Source organism: Pholis gunnellus (assembly GCF_910591455.1).
Source record: "Pholis gunnellus genome assembly, chromosome: 11".
In the NCBI taxonomy this organism is placed as follows: Eukaryota; Metazoa; Chordata; class Actinopteri; order Perciformes; family Pholidae; genus Pholis; species Pholis gunnellus.
In genome coordinates, this window is record NC_136538.1 from 19,095,759 (window position 1) to 19,110,668 (window position 14,910).

At 40.7% G+C, this 14,910-nt stretch overlaps 3 protein-coding genes across 3 annotated transcripts in view; 1 reads left to right on the forward strand and 2 right to left on the reverse strand.

Moving 5' to 3' along the window:
* srbd1 (S1 RNA binding domain 1) overlaps positions 1-5,983 on the reverse strand; it is a gene marked incomplete at its 5' end in the record, with an annotated part of 41,187 nt that extends 35,204 nt beyond the window's left edge. Inside the window, 8 exons of the mRNA XM_079168899.1 lie at positions 3,231-3,417; positions 3,576-3,672; positions 3,797-3,935; positions 4,087-4,204; positions 4,576-4,742; positions 4,890-5,129; positions 5,241-5,670; positions 5,919-5,983. Coding sequence (XP_079025025.1) covers positions 3,231-3,417; positions 3,576-3,672; positions 3,797-3,935; positions 4,087-4,204; positions 4,576-4,742; positions 4,890-5,129; positions 5,241-5,670; positions 5,919-5,983 — 1,443 coding nt within the window. The remainder of the gene's footprint in view (positions 1-3,230; positions 3,418-3,575; positions 3,673-3,796; positions 3,936-4,086; positions 4,205-4,575; positions 4,743-4,889; positions 5,130-5,240; positions 5,671-5,918) is intronic.
* A 1,737-nt stretch (positions 5,984-7,720) lies between these two features.
* Positions 7,721-11,581, forward strand: cd74b (CD74 molecule, major histocompatibility complex, class II invariant chain b). Its single transcript, XM_079168791.1, has 8 exons — positions 7,721-7,862; positions 7,968-8,050; positions 9,380-9,549; positions 9,961-10,025; positions 10,310-10,340; positions 10,426-10,638; positions 10,776-10,823; positions 11,000-11,581. Exons 2-7 carry the CDS (start codon positions 7,980-7,982, stop codon positions 10,814-10,816), a joined length of 591 nt encoding a protein of 196 aa, XP_079024917.1. The 5' UTR covers positions 7,721-7,862; positions 7,968-7,979; the 3' UTR covers positions 10,817-10,823; positions 11,000-11,581.
* On the reverse strand, positions 11,307-14,645 carry LOC306702999 (SLC35A4 upstream microprotein-like). Its single transcript, XM_079168792.1, has 3 exons — positions 14,582-14,645; positions 13,649-13,747; positions 11,307-13,493 (listed from the first exon to the last, which is right to left on the reverse strand). Exons 1-3 carry the CDS (start codon positions 14,594-14,596, stop codon positions 13,296-13,298), a joined length of 312 nt encoding a protein of 103 aa, XP_079024918.1. The 5' UTR covers positions 14,597-14,645; the 3' UTR covers positions 11,307-13,295.
* Positions 14,646-14,910: the final 265 nt, after the last annotated feature.

The window sequence follows — 14,910 nt, forward strand, 5'->3', positions numbered from 1 at the left end:
CACATACCGACACACACAGATTCACACACTTTTTTGACCTGGCAGACACACTGTACAATAACAGTTGAACTGAATGAACATTTTACATTTCAAAATTCCATTCTCCGCCTGACTCACATTTCCAAACCTCTCTGCAGATTTTTCAGACCATATTTGACATCCAAGTACAAATAGATAGTTTATTATGTAAATAAATGGTTTAAAATCCAATGTATGTAAAATCAATTGTTATTTTATGAAGCCAAAGATTGCCTTTAATAAAAGTTGGGGCTTAGCTGTCGTAGTGCAAGAGGGTTAAAAATAAAAAGGAAGTGAGCATATTATGTTCCCGATAAACAACGATAACTGGTGAAGCATATGGAATGTCAGCTCCATTTAGTGAATATTATTCTTATGACCGTACGGTTCCAGATAAATATTGTCTCTCTAAACATCGATGAGGATAAGTCACCACAGGGGGCCGCGGCCCAGCACGACACACACTGGTCCTTTACACAAAACATACGGGCTGCTCAGAGACAACGCCGTACTCCTTATGTCCTCTTACGCTCTCTTATTTTATCCAAAAACAAACACCACACAGCGCGGAGTCTGAAGGTCTTTGATGGAAGAACAAACTTCAGCTCAGGACGAGGAAGAAGAGAGAGTGAAAGCATCTCAATTAGCACTCAGTGTACTTCATAGTTCAAAATGTGGCTTTACCAAATGTGTTCGTATTTATTTCATTATAGCAGGGGATTAAACAGACCAGAGAGCACTATTTAAAATAGTTAAATGACTACGCCACAAACATTTACATTTTCCTTCTTAAAATATAAATCATTGTTAATATGATGTGTAAAAAATATGACCGCTATTTGTCTCTTTACCATGCGTTATCAAATAACCAGCGGCAGTTATCATGTTCTTTACAAATACTAAAAGTAATTGTTCGTTTATGTGAGTGACAATACAAATAAACTTGTTTTTCTCCACCTGTCCATCAGAAAAGAAGTGTTCAATTGATGAAACAGTTCCATTTACCCAAGCTGCTCTGCAGGCGAGCCCCACGCCGAAGCGCTAAACTACCATTTGATCACAACACAAATCGCATTAAAAATAGCCCGCTGCACATTCAACAAACCCGCCCTGGCAGACTGAGGAGCGTACCGGCTGCTAATAGCTATGAGGTAAATGTGAAGCCGAGGAAGAAGACCTCAAATCAAATCTGACGGAATTAAATCTGAGCTAAGCATCTCCACTCGATATGTCAAATGGCTTTAAGACATACTGAAGACCAGAGCTCTGTACACACTAACTTTAGAGAATGAAGGAAACCGTTACATAATTCTATAAAGGAAAACATCAAACAGGGGACTTTTTATATCCCATAACTCTCCATGATAGAAAATGCTTTTTAGCAATGAAATAAATTAATCAATTAACTGAAAATGTTGATAACCAGATCAAATAGAAAATACCAAAATGTTCTCAGGTTCCAGCTCCTAATTGTCAGAATTTGCAGCTTTTTTTGGCTTGTTTGATTGTAAAATTTAATTTCTTTGGGTTTTGGACAAAATGAGCAATTTGATGACATCCCCGAAAGTATGTTACAGACAAAACTATTAATAATAGTCAGATTAACTGAAAATGATCTTTAGCATTAGTCGCAGCCCCATTTAATCCCAAAGTGCATTTGATGCAGCCATGAGGACTGAATGTTCATTTTTCATCCTTCTTTAGTCTTACTACCATCTTTATATTTCATATTTGTCTTTGTATGTCATAGTCTAATCATTTAAAACATGTAAAATGTATCCTGTTATTAATTAACTAGCTTCTTTTGTCTGCCACCACATTATTTGTTATCAACTCTGAAGCCTCGTTATCCCTCCCTTCATAAAATGGTCCTTTTCCGTTAAACCACCAGAGCCGGGGCTTAATAAAATGTGCTAAAGCGAACGGGCGAGTGTGTGCCCACACACATGCCTCCTGTCAAAACACATCTCCCACCTGCTGCCCCCTTCGCGACAACTTGACGGCTAGAAAAGGTTCATTTTAGCCGGAATCCGACAGCTAGCAGGGTCACGGCAGCCTGTGGATTAACGCTCCATGACAAAGGCGAGTCATCGAATTAAAGGCCTCTCATACACGGGAGAGGAGGAGGGAAAAGGGTAGGTGTGGAGTGGAGTGGAGGGCTGAGGTTTAGTCAGAAAAAGAGGGAGGGAGGCAGAGCGAGGCGAGAGAGTGACGGACGCACCTCAACGTCGCTCATCTGTTCATTCTCTCCCTCCCTTTACCCCCCTCGCTCTCTCCCTCTCCCCATCCTTCCGTCCGCCTGTGGGCCCAGCAGCAGTAGCTGTCACTACAGGAGAACGCCTGTCAATCAAAGCCTCCTAATCCAATGGCATGTCGGCAGGGGACATGTCACATATGTTAAGAGGAGAGAATGAGGGGACTTGCAGGGTGTGCTTGTGTGTGAGCCAGTGTGTGTGCGCATGAATGTATGTTTATGTGATTGTATGACTGTAGGGCAGAGCGCGGTTGCCAGAGAGTGTGTTGTGGCAGAGAGGCAGCGGGTGATGGAAGCTGTGGTGACACATGAGGCCCGGGACCAACTCTGAGTAACCCACTAGTCACTAGAGGGACTGAGGGGGAGCAGAGGAGGCAGAGCAGGGCACAGGAGGGGTACATGTGGAGGCACAGGCAAGGCTAACTGCGACTGACATGGCTAGCATTCAGGAGCGGCACAGATGAAGCAGACAGAAATGACACAAACACAAACAGATGGTGTGCATTTGTTTGAGCGTGTGTGTGTGTGTGTGTGTGTGTGTGTGTGTGTGTGTGTGTGTGTCTGTGTGTGTGTGTGGATCAGTCAAGGCAAAAAGCACAGTACAGGTAAATGACCTTCAGAATGAATCAGCATACTTGATTAGTTTTTTATGTGTATTAATTGAATATGTCTTTTATTAAAGCTGTGTTATTATTTTTCCCCTTAGTTACACCATAAAGGCCTGTTGGCGTTTTTTAATTAGCATTTTCTATTTAAGTAGCAATAGCCAAAGGTTTGTGAGGGACAATTATAACAAGAACACCAGGGTTAACCCTTCAGCAAGACCCTCCAGTGCTCCTACAACATTGTAGTGGTACCAATAAAAGTTAACCTAATTTGCAGGTCACAGCTCTACTTCAGGAAAGAAGGAAGGGAGGAAGGGAGGAAGGAGGAACCATAAACTGGTCTGTCTTGCTACCTGATGGGGCTGGATGCGTTGGATGTTGCAGGTGAAGTCAACGTAGAGGTGGAACTTGTCAATGTCCTTGATTTTGTTTTGCTGGGCCCCGGGTTTCTTGTGGCCTTCGACAGACTTCTCCTGCTCTTTTTCCTTTAGTGCCGACTTGGACACAGAAGACTGGATGGTCACAAAGCTGTTCTCACACCTGACACACAGCAAGAGAGAAACACAGAGGGAGAGCGTGAAGGAGGAGGGCACTGTATCATCACCAATGTAGCAAGTACAAGATACTCTGGTACCAATATCAATGTAACACAGACAGGGAAATTAAGAAACGTTATGTGCATGTGGATATGTTCTCACAATGTTTTCACGTAGGTGAGTGTCTCAGGGTCTTTGGCTATCATATCAGCCAAGATGTGCTCCACACCTGTCACCACTTCTTCCACCGATGACAGACCTGACACACAAAAACACACACAGACTATACTTAAAAACAGTCCACTTGTGAAACCTTTGAGCTCTATAAATATCAGAGCAAAGGGCTGCGTATAATGTTGGGTGTACGTGTGTATATGTCTTACCTTCCGTACCAGGTTTTACCCATGCCTTTAAGTCCAGAGTATGCGGTGAGTCCATGAGTGCAGAGGCGGCCGCCTCAAGGCCCAGTGCTTTGGCTCTGCGAGCCTTCGTCAGCTTACTGCCTTTCTTGTAGGGAGAAGACTACACACAAAGATAGACGCACAGGACTGAGATGACTGGTAAGGATAGGTGTAAGAGCCACATTCTGTGTAGATAAATGATATTGATATTACATCGCCAAATGTAAATTTAAATGGCAGATGTTGCTTTAGCACAAAAATGTGATTCTGACCACGTGATCCAGCTCATCAGCTGATCGGCAGCTCCTCAGATTTTGTTCCAGCTCAGCTGTCAGAACCCCGTCCTTCGTCAGGGTCTGAACCACAGACTGGGTCTTCTTGGCTAGAGAGCTGAGGCAACACACATACATACACAAGTAAACAAAAAGAAAAAGAGAAACTGATTAAATATACAGAGCAAAATGATTACACACACACACACACACACACACACACACAATTACGTGACACACAAGTAAAACAATCACAAACATGTGATACTGATTCAGGCCTCAAAGCTTGGCCACTAGCACCATCTAGTGGTCAATGTCTGACATGCCTGCTCAGCTCATAAGAGAAAACATTTCAGTTGCAGCTGTATATATTAGACTCTGTACCTAAATGTGCTTATGAATGCATTGGATGAATGCTGGCAAGAGTATATGATAAGGTGTATTAGTTTCTTTTATTTGTGTTGAATGTAAGACGTTTCATTTGCCTACCATAACTCTTCATATATCAGCTGGACGTCTCGGACGGCATCGGCGTCCATGTGGTTAATCATGTCTTTACGGTAGCGCACCATGAATGGCACCGTGTTCTCCTCCCGAAGCAGCCCAATGATATTTACACACACCCATCGCTCCACACATGTCAGGGTGGACAGCAGCTGAGGGGATGGACACACGCTCATTTATTTACACTAATAGTTAAGCAGGCAGAAAGACACCGCCCATATAACTACCACTTTTCAATGAGTGAAACTGTTTGTCCTTTGTTTTCCACACATAAAACACACCAACAACCCCATTAATACCTCTATCAAATCCCAGCTCATATTGAGTTCATTCCTCAGAGTGTGTGCTTCTGATGACGCTAAAGCAGTCGGTCGTCCCAAGCAGGCGCCACCGGTCTTCTGTTTCTTTTGAGAGGGCTCATCAAAGGTGAAGTCCTCCTCCTCCACTTCCTCCTTCTTTGCTCTAAACCCAGCTAGTGACGACCCCTCGCCTGCCCATCCGTCTGCCTGATGGCCGTCTGACACGATAAATGACACCCTCTACAAGAAGAAGAGCATAAGCATACGAGGAAATAAACAAACATATAAATAAATGTCATCTTCTTGTTGTGCGTGCGTGTGTGTGTATGCTAAAACGTTTGTGAGTCTTACCTCCTCCTTCATTCTGATACTTGGCCCACTCTCTTCGGCTTTCCCTCCCTCTGGACAGTCAGGTTGTTTTGCTCCTTTGATTTCTGCAGCCTTATCATCTTTTTTGCCTTCATCTATACGTTTCCTCTTCGCTCCAGCCAACACTGCTGCACCAGAATCCTTCAGAACTTTAGGGGCCTGTGTCTTTCGCTCCGCTGCAGGTTTGCGTGGTGCCCTTGGTTTAGGAACTTTTGGCACTTTAGGCTCTTTAGGAGCTTTAGGTAGTTTGGGTGCTTTTGGCTCCTTTGGTTTAGCGGTTCTCTTGGCAGGTGCTTTCTTCTCCCCGGCTGCTGCAGGAGCTTTGGCCGCCCTGCTGGGGGCTTTGGGCTTTGGCTCTGCTGGCCTCCATTCATCAATTTCCTCATCACTACTGACTGTCTGGGAAAATGACCTGATGGTAGAGTACATAACAAATGTGGAAAATCATCAAATTCCAATAACTAGAATAGGAGTTAGCTCTTTCTGCTACATTTAGTATGTTTACCCCGGGTTAACCTGCACTCCTTCAACATTATAAAAACTGGCTAGTGTCTCTAGTGTATTTTATATTCTTATTTGCATATGTAAGTATGTGTCCGTTTGTCAAAAAACTGAAAACCCGGATGCTGCTGTTGCACAAAATGAATGAAAATCACTTACACGTCGGAGTCCGTATCTCTGTTCTCCACAACTTTGGCAGTTGTTGTTCGGGGTCTTCGCATCATCTGTGAGAAAAATGTTGTTAGTTAGCTAACGTTACATAACGCTTTAACGTTACCGTTGAATCGTTAAGCTAGCTAGCTAACGTAGTATCGTTAAGGCTTAATTGTTCAGCAGGTTAACGTTAAGTTATCCACAGATGTTAGCTAACTCTATATTATGTCGTCAGCAAGCAATGACAGTTACACAGAAAGCAGGGACACTATATGTGTGTTAACTTTAGCAGCAACGTTTAATTTACTGAAGCAGACAGGGACTTGAAAACGTTTGCCAGCTATCACAGTAAAGCGTATGTTAACATTAGCTGTTATTTTAAATTTGGCGCTCCACGCTGACGCTAGCTAATGTTAGCTTGCTAAATGGCACAAAACATGGCAGAGACGTGTATGACACTATCTTTAAACAGAGCAGAAAACGTAGAAAACAAGTTGTGCATTCATACCGTTAAAATGCTCAACGAATTTGTGGGTATTCCGTTAGAAATCGTAGCTAGTGCAGCAGGGATGTCTACTTCCTGCAACAGTACGGGTTCAACCAATCACAGAGGGCAACACATTTCCATCCTCTTCGGTTGGCAAGTGAGTTTACAGGTCCCTCTACCGCCCCCTACTGGACTGAAGTGTACTGCAGTAGGTTGGCTAATACAAATGTTCTTTTGGTTTCATGCTGATGATTCTTTGAGACTTCCCCCATAGGGATTGTAAATCAGCATCTCAATATGTTCAGTCTGTAAATGAGCCAACTCATACAAGAAGGCAGGGAAACTTTGGTAAATTTAAATCTATATGAATAACTGAGACTATATGTAGGCTATTTTACCCTGATTTTATTTTGATTTATTGTAAATTCACCAGTCTCACTCTGGTCTCACAACATCCCCATGTCCCCCACTGCGCTCTCACTTCCTTAAATCAGCCACTCCTTCTCAAAGGTCACACTTTCATTGTATCTCCATTTGATGTTACTTTTTTTTGTTCCTCGAAAATGACAGTCACAACTAATAAAAACCCAAATACTTGTAATATAATACTAATACTAATATTAATTAACAGTCAGATTCAAATTTCCAAAAATGGGAACTGCTTTAATTGAGGAGAAGCTACACAAAAGCTGCTTTGTTTTAATAAGTGTAGATCATTGGACTAGTTCAGTTGACCTAATAAGTCTGCAAGTATACACAGAATGTACATACCTACATACAGATATACAGAGAGGCAAGACAATATGATCCCAAGAGATCTCTGATCAGAATGTGTTGATATTTATTTGAAATGTGTATAAAAGATATTAATGAAGTATAATATACCGTATATAATATAATGACAATGTGGGGTCTGCTGGAGATTGTGGGACTTAAAAATTTGGTCAGGGGCTATGATTGTGGGCGAACCTGAAATTTTAAAAAATTCAGCTAATACCAAATTACTAATACTAATAATATCAATTCAGTAATCATATATAATTTACTATATTCAATCTATTACCCATGGTACAGATATCCATTCTTTATATTCCTAGTAATTCAATCTGTTTCCTAATCATTACTGTATCATTACCATGTAATAATCCCTCAACAAACACTTCATTATTTACAAATTTAAACAACATGGATATAAAAAGGTAATTTAACGTTTTAACCAGTTTCATAGTTGCCATATCTTGTCTGCCTGGTAACAGATGATGAGTCATCATGAGGAACCAATCAGAAATTCATTTTGGAAAGAATCCAGGCGGACTAGAATTTGGTTGTTCGGGTTGTCAGTGTGGGTTTTCCCCTGCGTGTTACTTTCAGTTCCTTGTCTCTTCTCAGCCTTTAAAGCAAAAAACTCGCTGAATTCTGTCATTGATATTTGTGAAACAACTTGCAACTTGACCTGAATTAAGGTAAACTGCGTGTGACTGTCCTTACTGTAAGTGTATGTTTGTGTTGTGTGTCAGCAGCATCACATTCAACGTGCGTCATGTGGATATGTATGTGCGCTTTTCCAGGTTTGTGTGAAGATGTCGGACCCCGAGATCTCTAACCAGCCTCTGCTGGCAGCTCCCAACCAGCAGGCAGCCAATGGACAGGGGTGAGGATTTTGTATGTTTATCTATCTCTGTGGGGTCCCAACACTACAGGACCAAAAAGTTGGTCCTCACAAAGTTAGCAACCATTTACCGTAAATGATGTTGGGTATTGTTATAAAACTAGAAAAAAAATGAGGTGTGTTTTTATAATAGAAAAAGCGTTTCCTGTGAGATGTAATTTTGTCTTAAATATGTCTGAAGTTGAATTAAACTAAAGTTTGTATTGGTGGGACCAAACCATAACATTGATTAAGCATGTTGTAACCCATTTATAACTAACTAGTTATACTTTAATTAAAAGGTAATCATAATGTAAATAATTTTTTAATGTATGTGTCATCAATTAGCCATTGATTTCCATTTATCTACAATCAATAGACTCTTGAAACTGTGTTGATTTGTGTGATTCATCAGAGTGAACATCTGTCAGCACTACTAAAACATTACCAAACAACAATAATGGAACTGCTTAAAGCTCCTTTAGGCATTTTGTGATATTAGGCTATAGAAACAGAATTGACTTGACTTGAAACATTTACTAACTGTGATAAAAGTGATGGATTACCAATCTTTATTTTCATATAGTACAGAAATGATTGGAAACCAATAGATAAACAAGGAACATACATTTATAAACTTATGGAGTTATAGATAAGGATATCAATTTAGCAAAATAAAGGCTACTAATTTTGTTTTCATGAGTACTATCACTCAAGACTTCAATTCAGTACAGAATAGACATAACAGTTAGCTGAGATTTAAAAGTGATCTCAGAGAGGACACAGCATTTAAAGTAATGGGAATTTCCAAAGGAGGCCTTGTAAGCTAAGCTATAAAAAAAAGGGAAAAGGGCAGAAAAATCCCAAACTTTCACTCAGTGGTCTGCTTGGCAACAAGTGATTTCATCTCTCAGTTGGTGGTGACGTACGGTAAATACCACGGCTGAGGTTCCTCTTTCAATGAAATGCCGTGAATCTCAGCCTCTAGAATGTTTCTCATATTTGCATTTTCTGCTCCCTCACTTTCATATCCATCTCTTTCTACCACATTAAGGTTTAGTCCATATGACCGCCTTGTTAGTGGTAGATATCAATGAGCAGTGAGTGTCTTTATTCCCCTTTTTTTAAATCATCAATTGAGAAAGACGCACTGATCCTTGAACAGTTAAAATGGCTGATGCTCAACAACGTCCCGTCAAAATAAAGGCTTTTTCTTCATTTCTCTCCTCATTTTGTCATTTCAATAAGTGAATGTCGAACAAGTCCTCCAAATTAAAGTGCGTTTCTCCGCTCTACTCTCCTCACCTCCTCCTTCCTCCTCTTGCTCTCCAGTGGCCGCTCCTCTCGGGCCTATAAGGTGGCGGGTCTAACCCTGTTGGCCTGTGTCCTGATTGTGGGCCAGGCGATGACCGTCTACTTCGTCTTCAGCCAGAAGAGCGACATCAAAACTCTGCAGGAGCGTCACGACAACCTGGAGTCAGAGATGACGAAGTCACGATCTGGTGAGGAGGCCAAATTCAGTTCAGATCCTCTTACTCTCTGTTGACATTTAGCAAAATGTCAGAAAAACCCCCAGTGACCTGCAATATTACTCATTAGATCTATGATAGATTAGTGTACTTCCTCTTTTTTTCTAAAGCTAAAAGCCAGCTGAACCTGATCTGAAGTCTGATGGGACTTTCTAGAAGTTTTATGTGCATCTGGAGGATGGATAAAATGAAAAACATGGTTATTTTCTCATAGGAAAATAAATATAATCGTAGTCCGTGTCCTAAACAAATCGCATAGCAGCCATCTTTGGCTTTAAGTTTAAAGAGACTGGATCCCAGATTCCTTTCTAACTTTCACTTCCTCCGTGAATCTGTGTTTTGTCTTCTACCTCTCACGCACACCGTTTCCCTTTGTGTCTGTAGTCGCTGTGCCCATGCGGATGCCCATGAACGCCTTGCCCGAACTAATGGCTGTCTCTTTGGATGACGTAAGAAATAATATGCCAATACCAGATTGGTTGATTTGATTTGATTTTCTTAACAAAAAGACAAACTAAACATTTTTGATCTCCGCCAGGTCTTTGGTGTTTTTGTTGCATATATGCTGATAAAGATATCATCTGATATAGAAGCCAAGCGGTTTTATCAGTCAGGCTGTAGTTACAATGGAGGTGCAGGTTTATACTTTAGATGCAACGATACTATAAATAAATAAAATGTGGTCTTTATCTTTTTCTCAGTTCTCTGTTTTGTTTCACTGATTCTATTACAGGATTCTTCTACCGAAGTCCCAGATAAAACTGGTATGTTCTGTATATATTTACTCTATTCATATATATATATACACATATACGCACACATAATTAAACTCCTCTCCTCTCGTCTCAGTCCCTCAGCAGGCCACCATCTGCCAGCTGGAGGCGGCTGGGGCGAATCCTGTGCAGGTGCCGGGTTTCCGCCCGGTCTGTGACGAGCGCGGCCTCTACCGGGCCCAGCAGTGCTTTGTGGAGCACTGCTGGTGTGTGAACCCGGCCGACGGGCAGCAGCTCTCTGGATCCCTGACCAAAGGACGCGCCCGTTGCGGCACATCCGTCCGCGCCGGTGAGACGAGATAACTGGTCGTGAAGTCACATTTATATTTAGATATTTAACAAGGGTTCAGAAATAATCGTTACGATTATTTCTGAACCCTTGTTTGAGCTACAATGTCGCTGACGGTAACGTTTCTGTCTTTGTAGGCAGCATAAGCAAACTGTTGACTCTGCCTGATGATGCTTGATACTGAGGTGAGTACACATCTGGTGTTCCTCTGCTTCTCCATGTATGTATCCATATAGTTAACATCTGTGAGCATTGCTGTATGTAGGAAGTTATTATATGCCGCTGTAGTTTCAATGTGGTTTAATTTGGTCGTAATTCTTACTTTTTCGTTGTTTTCTGTTTCTCTTTTGGGGAATTGAAGCTGATGACATCACCTCCAGAAACGAGCAACAATTCAACTCCAAATATTACATGTTGATCCACTTCTAATCCCCGTCAAATATCTAGTGCTTGGGAAGCACATAGGGTTTTATATACTGCTGATACATTTACAAATCATCATTTATCTGCTTGCCATCATCTTATCAGTTTATTGATACTCATCTGCAACCTATACTAAAGTGACAGAGGTGACTTTTGCTATTGATTACATTCCTCCATCTGTCAGCTGTTTTTTAAATGTCTGGTTAAAGTTAAGCATTTGTTGGTTACTGTTTTTAAGACTTAAATGTTTATTAAGATATTGTCCCATGTCAGTTTGACTAAAAAAAAAAATCCTTTCTCTATGTTGGGAAGTTTGTAAAGAGCGGTGAATATTTTACTAAATATACTTTTATAATTCAGATAAACAGCGTCGTCTCTTGAATGAAGAAGCTAAGATTAAAAATATTGACACACATTTGGGAACAATCAGCAAACAGGGATACTCCACTTTTGAGACAATGGTAAACTGTATTCTCCCCATTTATTTGAACAATCCAAATAAAAAAATCTTAAATCACAATTCTGGTTGTTTTCTTTTACAATATCACAAAGGAATTTTAAACCGAGTGAAACCCCATGATGACAAGACAGCAAAATAAAGCACCATCAATTGACCCATATTCTACTTTCCACAGCATGTCGTGTTCAAAACAAGGAATTAAACATGCAAAAATAAAAGACGGGACATTAAGAAACAGAGAGCATGCAAAGACAGTAACACGATGATTGTCAATAGGCACAAGTTGTTTGTGTGTTCCAGTTATCAAACATTCCAGTCAGAGTACAAACTAAAGGAGCACAACCTCAATCTGAACTCAAATATGGCTTTTTGTGTCTATTACTAGTTACAGGCCTGACTGTGTACATAAGCATTGTGCGTTAAATCCAACTGCAGCAGTACAGTACCTGTGGGTTTAATCGTAAAGTAACAAAAACACCAGACCTGCAGCTACAGCATTATTTATGAATGTAATATTGACATTTATCCATTTTACACATGAAGCTGTCACCACATTCTAGTAAACATGTCACTGTATCACTGACTCTTTGACAGGTTTTGATATTTCTTGGACACAAAAAACAAAATCCTTGATTATTGAAAGACAAAGTAACAACTTTAAATCCCTAAAACTCACACAAGTGCAAAAGATCAACTAGTTTCCAGCATATGAAATAGGAAGCCGAACCCCATCAGGAACGGCTATTGCACACATGGCATGAGATGATGATATCATGTTCAGACCAGAGTAGGCACTCTTAATAATATATATATATATATATATATATATCATAAAATACTCCAAATACACACTTTCATGTCTTGATAAAACAAGTGCAATTAAATCTACATCTCTCAAGAAAATTCTCACTTTGGCGTACGTTTTCTAAAGCAGTTTGAGGTGGAATATATAGAGAAGTATTTATTATTGTGTGTAATTTGTAGAGTCATGGGTTATTTTTTCATGAACCTCTACAAAGATAAAGTCTATAATTTAAAAATCTAAATGTTTTACGAAGTGTAAAATTGACCTATAATCGCATGGAGAGCTGCAAAGACACATCACACCATATTTTGCTCTGACGCCTCCAGAAATGAAATAGTTTGGCAGGTCTTAACCCTGAAGAGCAACATGAGTGTGAGGTGAGAACATCTGTACAAGCGTTATCACCCCCTGAGCAAAGAAAGTGCACATTAGTAAAGGCTGCTGTAATTGATTTCTGACCACTAGAGGGAAATAAATGACACATTTCCTCTTGGAGAGACTAAATATCTATCGGTACAGATAAAAGGGATATGGTGCGTTTCTCTCTAGTGACCCGCATTAAGAAAGGAGATGAAATAGCCGACACAGCTGGCCTGCACATGTGGATAATGGTCGGTCTCATTACGTATCAATACATCTTCAGAAAGCACATATTGTGGGGAGGATCAGGTTGAGGACAGAAATCAATAATGGCAGTTTTAATGATTCTCTTACAGGCAGCAGTCTAAAATATAATCATTGACCAAAATGGAAAGAAAGTAAACCTGTCCACATTCTGCTATATGTCAGTCATCCATATTCAAAGCAAGAGTTACCTTACTCCATAAATTGGCTACTTAAGAATTTCCCTATTTATGTGGAAGCTGAAAATGAAAACTACAGAAAAGTTTTTTTAATGAAATATGCATCTGTTCCCCATTGTAGTGGCACCCAAAGCTTGTAGATGTCTCTCCTGCTCTTCCTGTCTTCTTATCTGGAACCTCCTCTAAAGTTGCGTACGTAGTCTTTGACGGTGTTTTCAATGTTGGGAACGGCATAGTTTTGTGCTGCATAGATACCTGTACACGTCCCTACGACAACACCCATCAAAGCTGAAGAGCGAAGCCTTGCAACGACGTACCCGGCCAGAAAACCCTTCAGGAAAGGAGAACCCAGCAGACTGCCTCCCTAAGGACACATGGAAAGGAGACGTTAGACCTGGTGCATGGTAGTCTGACCCGTGGTTTCATACCTACATATGTTTAATAACTGCCTTGCCTGTGAGCACAACTCAAGGCAGATTAACCTGTGCATGTAGATATTAGTGCATGTGGGATCTTTACCGGAGGAACTCCAGCCTGTATCTCATCCTCCATCCGTTTCTGAATGTCTTCCAGCTGGTCCTTGAGCTCCACCAGGTCCTTGAGCTGGCCCAGAGGACCCTGCATGAAACGGAAACATAAACGTACAGCAGGTTAGTGTGAGTGTGACTGTTAAGGAATGCAACACAGATCTACAATTCTTCAACACTAACTTAGTCCACTAGTTTGTTGTTGAATAGTGTTCAAACTAAACTGCCTGATTACTCATTCACTACCCTCACATAATGTAATGTTAGATAAGAGGTAATCAAATCACCTCCATCAGCTAGCATACTCTCATTTCTCTCTTCTCCTCGTTTCCTTTCCACTCCTCCCCTCGTTTCCTCTCCTCCTCGTTTCCTTTGCTCTCCTCTTCCCCTCGTTTCCTCTCCTCCGTGTTGTTCGTCTCCTCTACTCTACGTTTCCTCTCAACTCCTCTACTTCTCGTTTCTTCGCCTCTCCTCCTCGTTTCCTATCCACTCCTCCTCCCCTCGTTTCCTCTCCTCTCCTCTGTATTTCCACAGTACGGTTAACGTTAGTTGCTAAATCAGCTAAATTAACCTAATTTAGCGTTAGATCAGCAGTTGGCCCTCTGCTCTTTGTTTTGTTTTAACAGCTTATTTAGTTTAGTTTGGTGTGTTTTTACAACACCCTCAATAAATCTATCCGTTAGCATTATTTCATTTTATTGTAACGTTAGCTAGCTAGTTAACAGCAAACTAACGTTACTTAGCATTTAGGTTCAAGCTAACTAAGCTAAGCTAACAAACAACAGACTGCTAGGCTACGATAGCAAACTGTTCTACTTCATAACCTCTGCTGAGTGACATGGTCAGTTAGGCGGGTTGTTTTTAACACAGTAACTTAAACAGTATCTACAATGTGAAGTTAGCGAAGAAAGTTTAAAACTCCGACCTTGTCACCTGACATAGCTTCAGTGTTCAGTGAGTTGAAGTCGCTCTTCTTCTTCTTCTTCTTCTTCTTGTGACTTTGTTAAAAATCGACCTTACTGCCCCCTACTGGATAAACAACAAACCTACACAGGCTTTGAGATGTTCTTCCTAATTAGCTACAGCCTGGAAACTTTTATTACAGGGAGGCCGACTAAAGAAGAAGACTTTTTCAAAATAATACCTAATTATAATGATTGTATGTGTGGATACGGATTCAGGGTAGCAATAATTGGATGAGTCTTCAAAAATGTTACCAACAGACGTCTCCTCTCATGTTGAAACCCCTTAAAT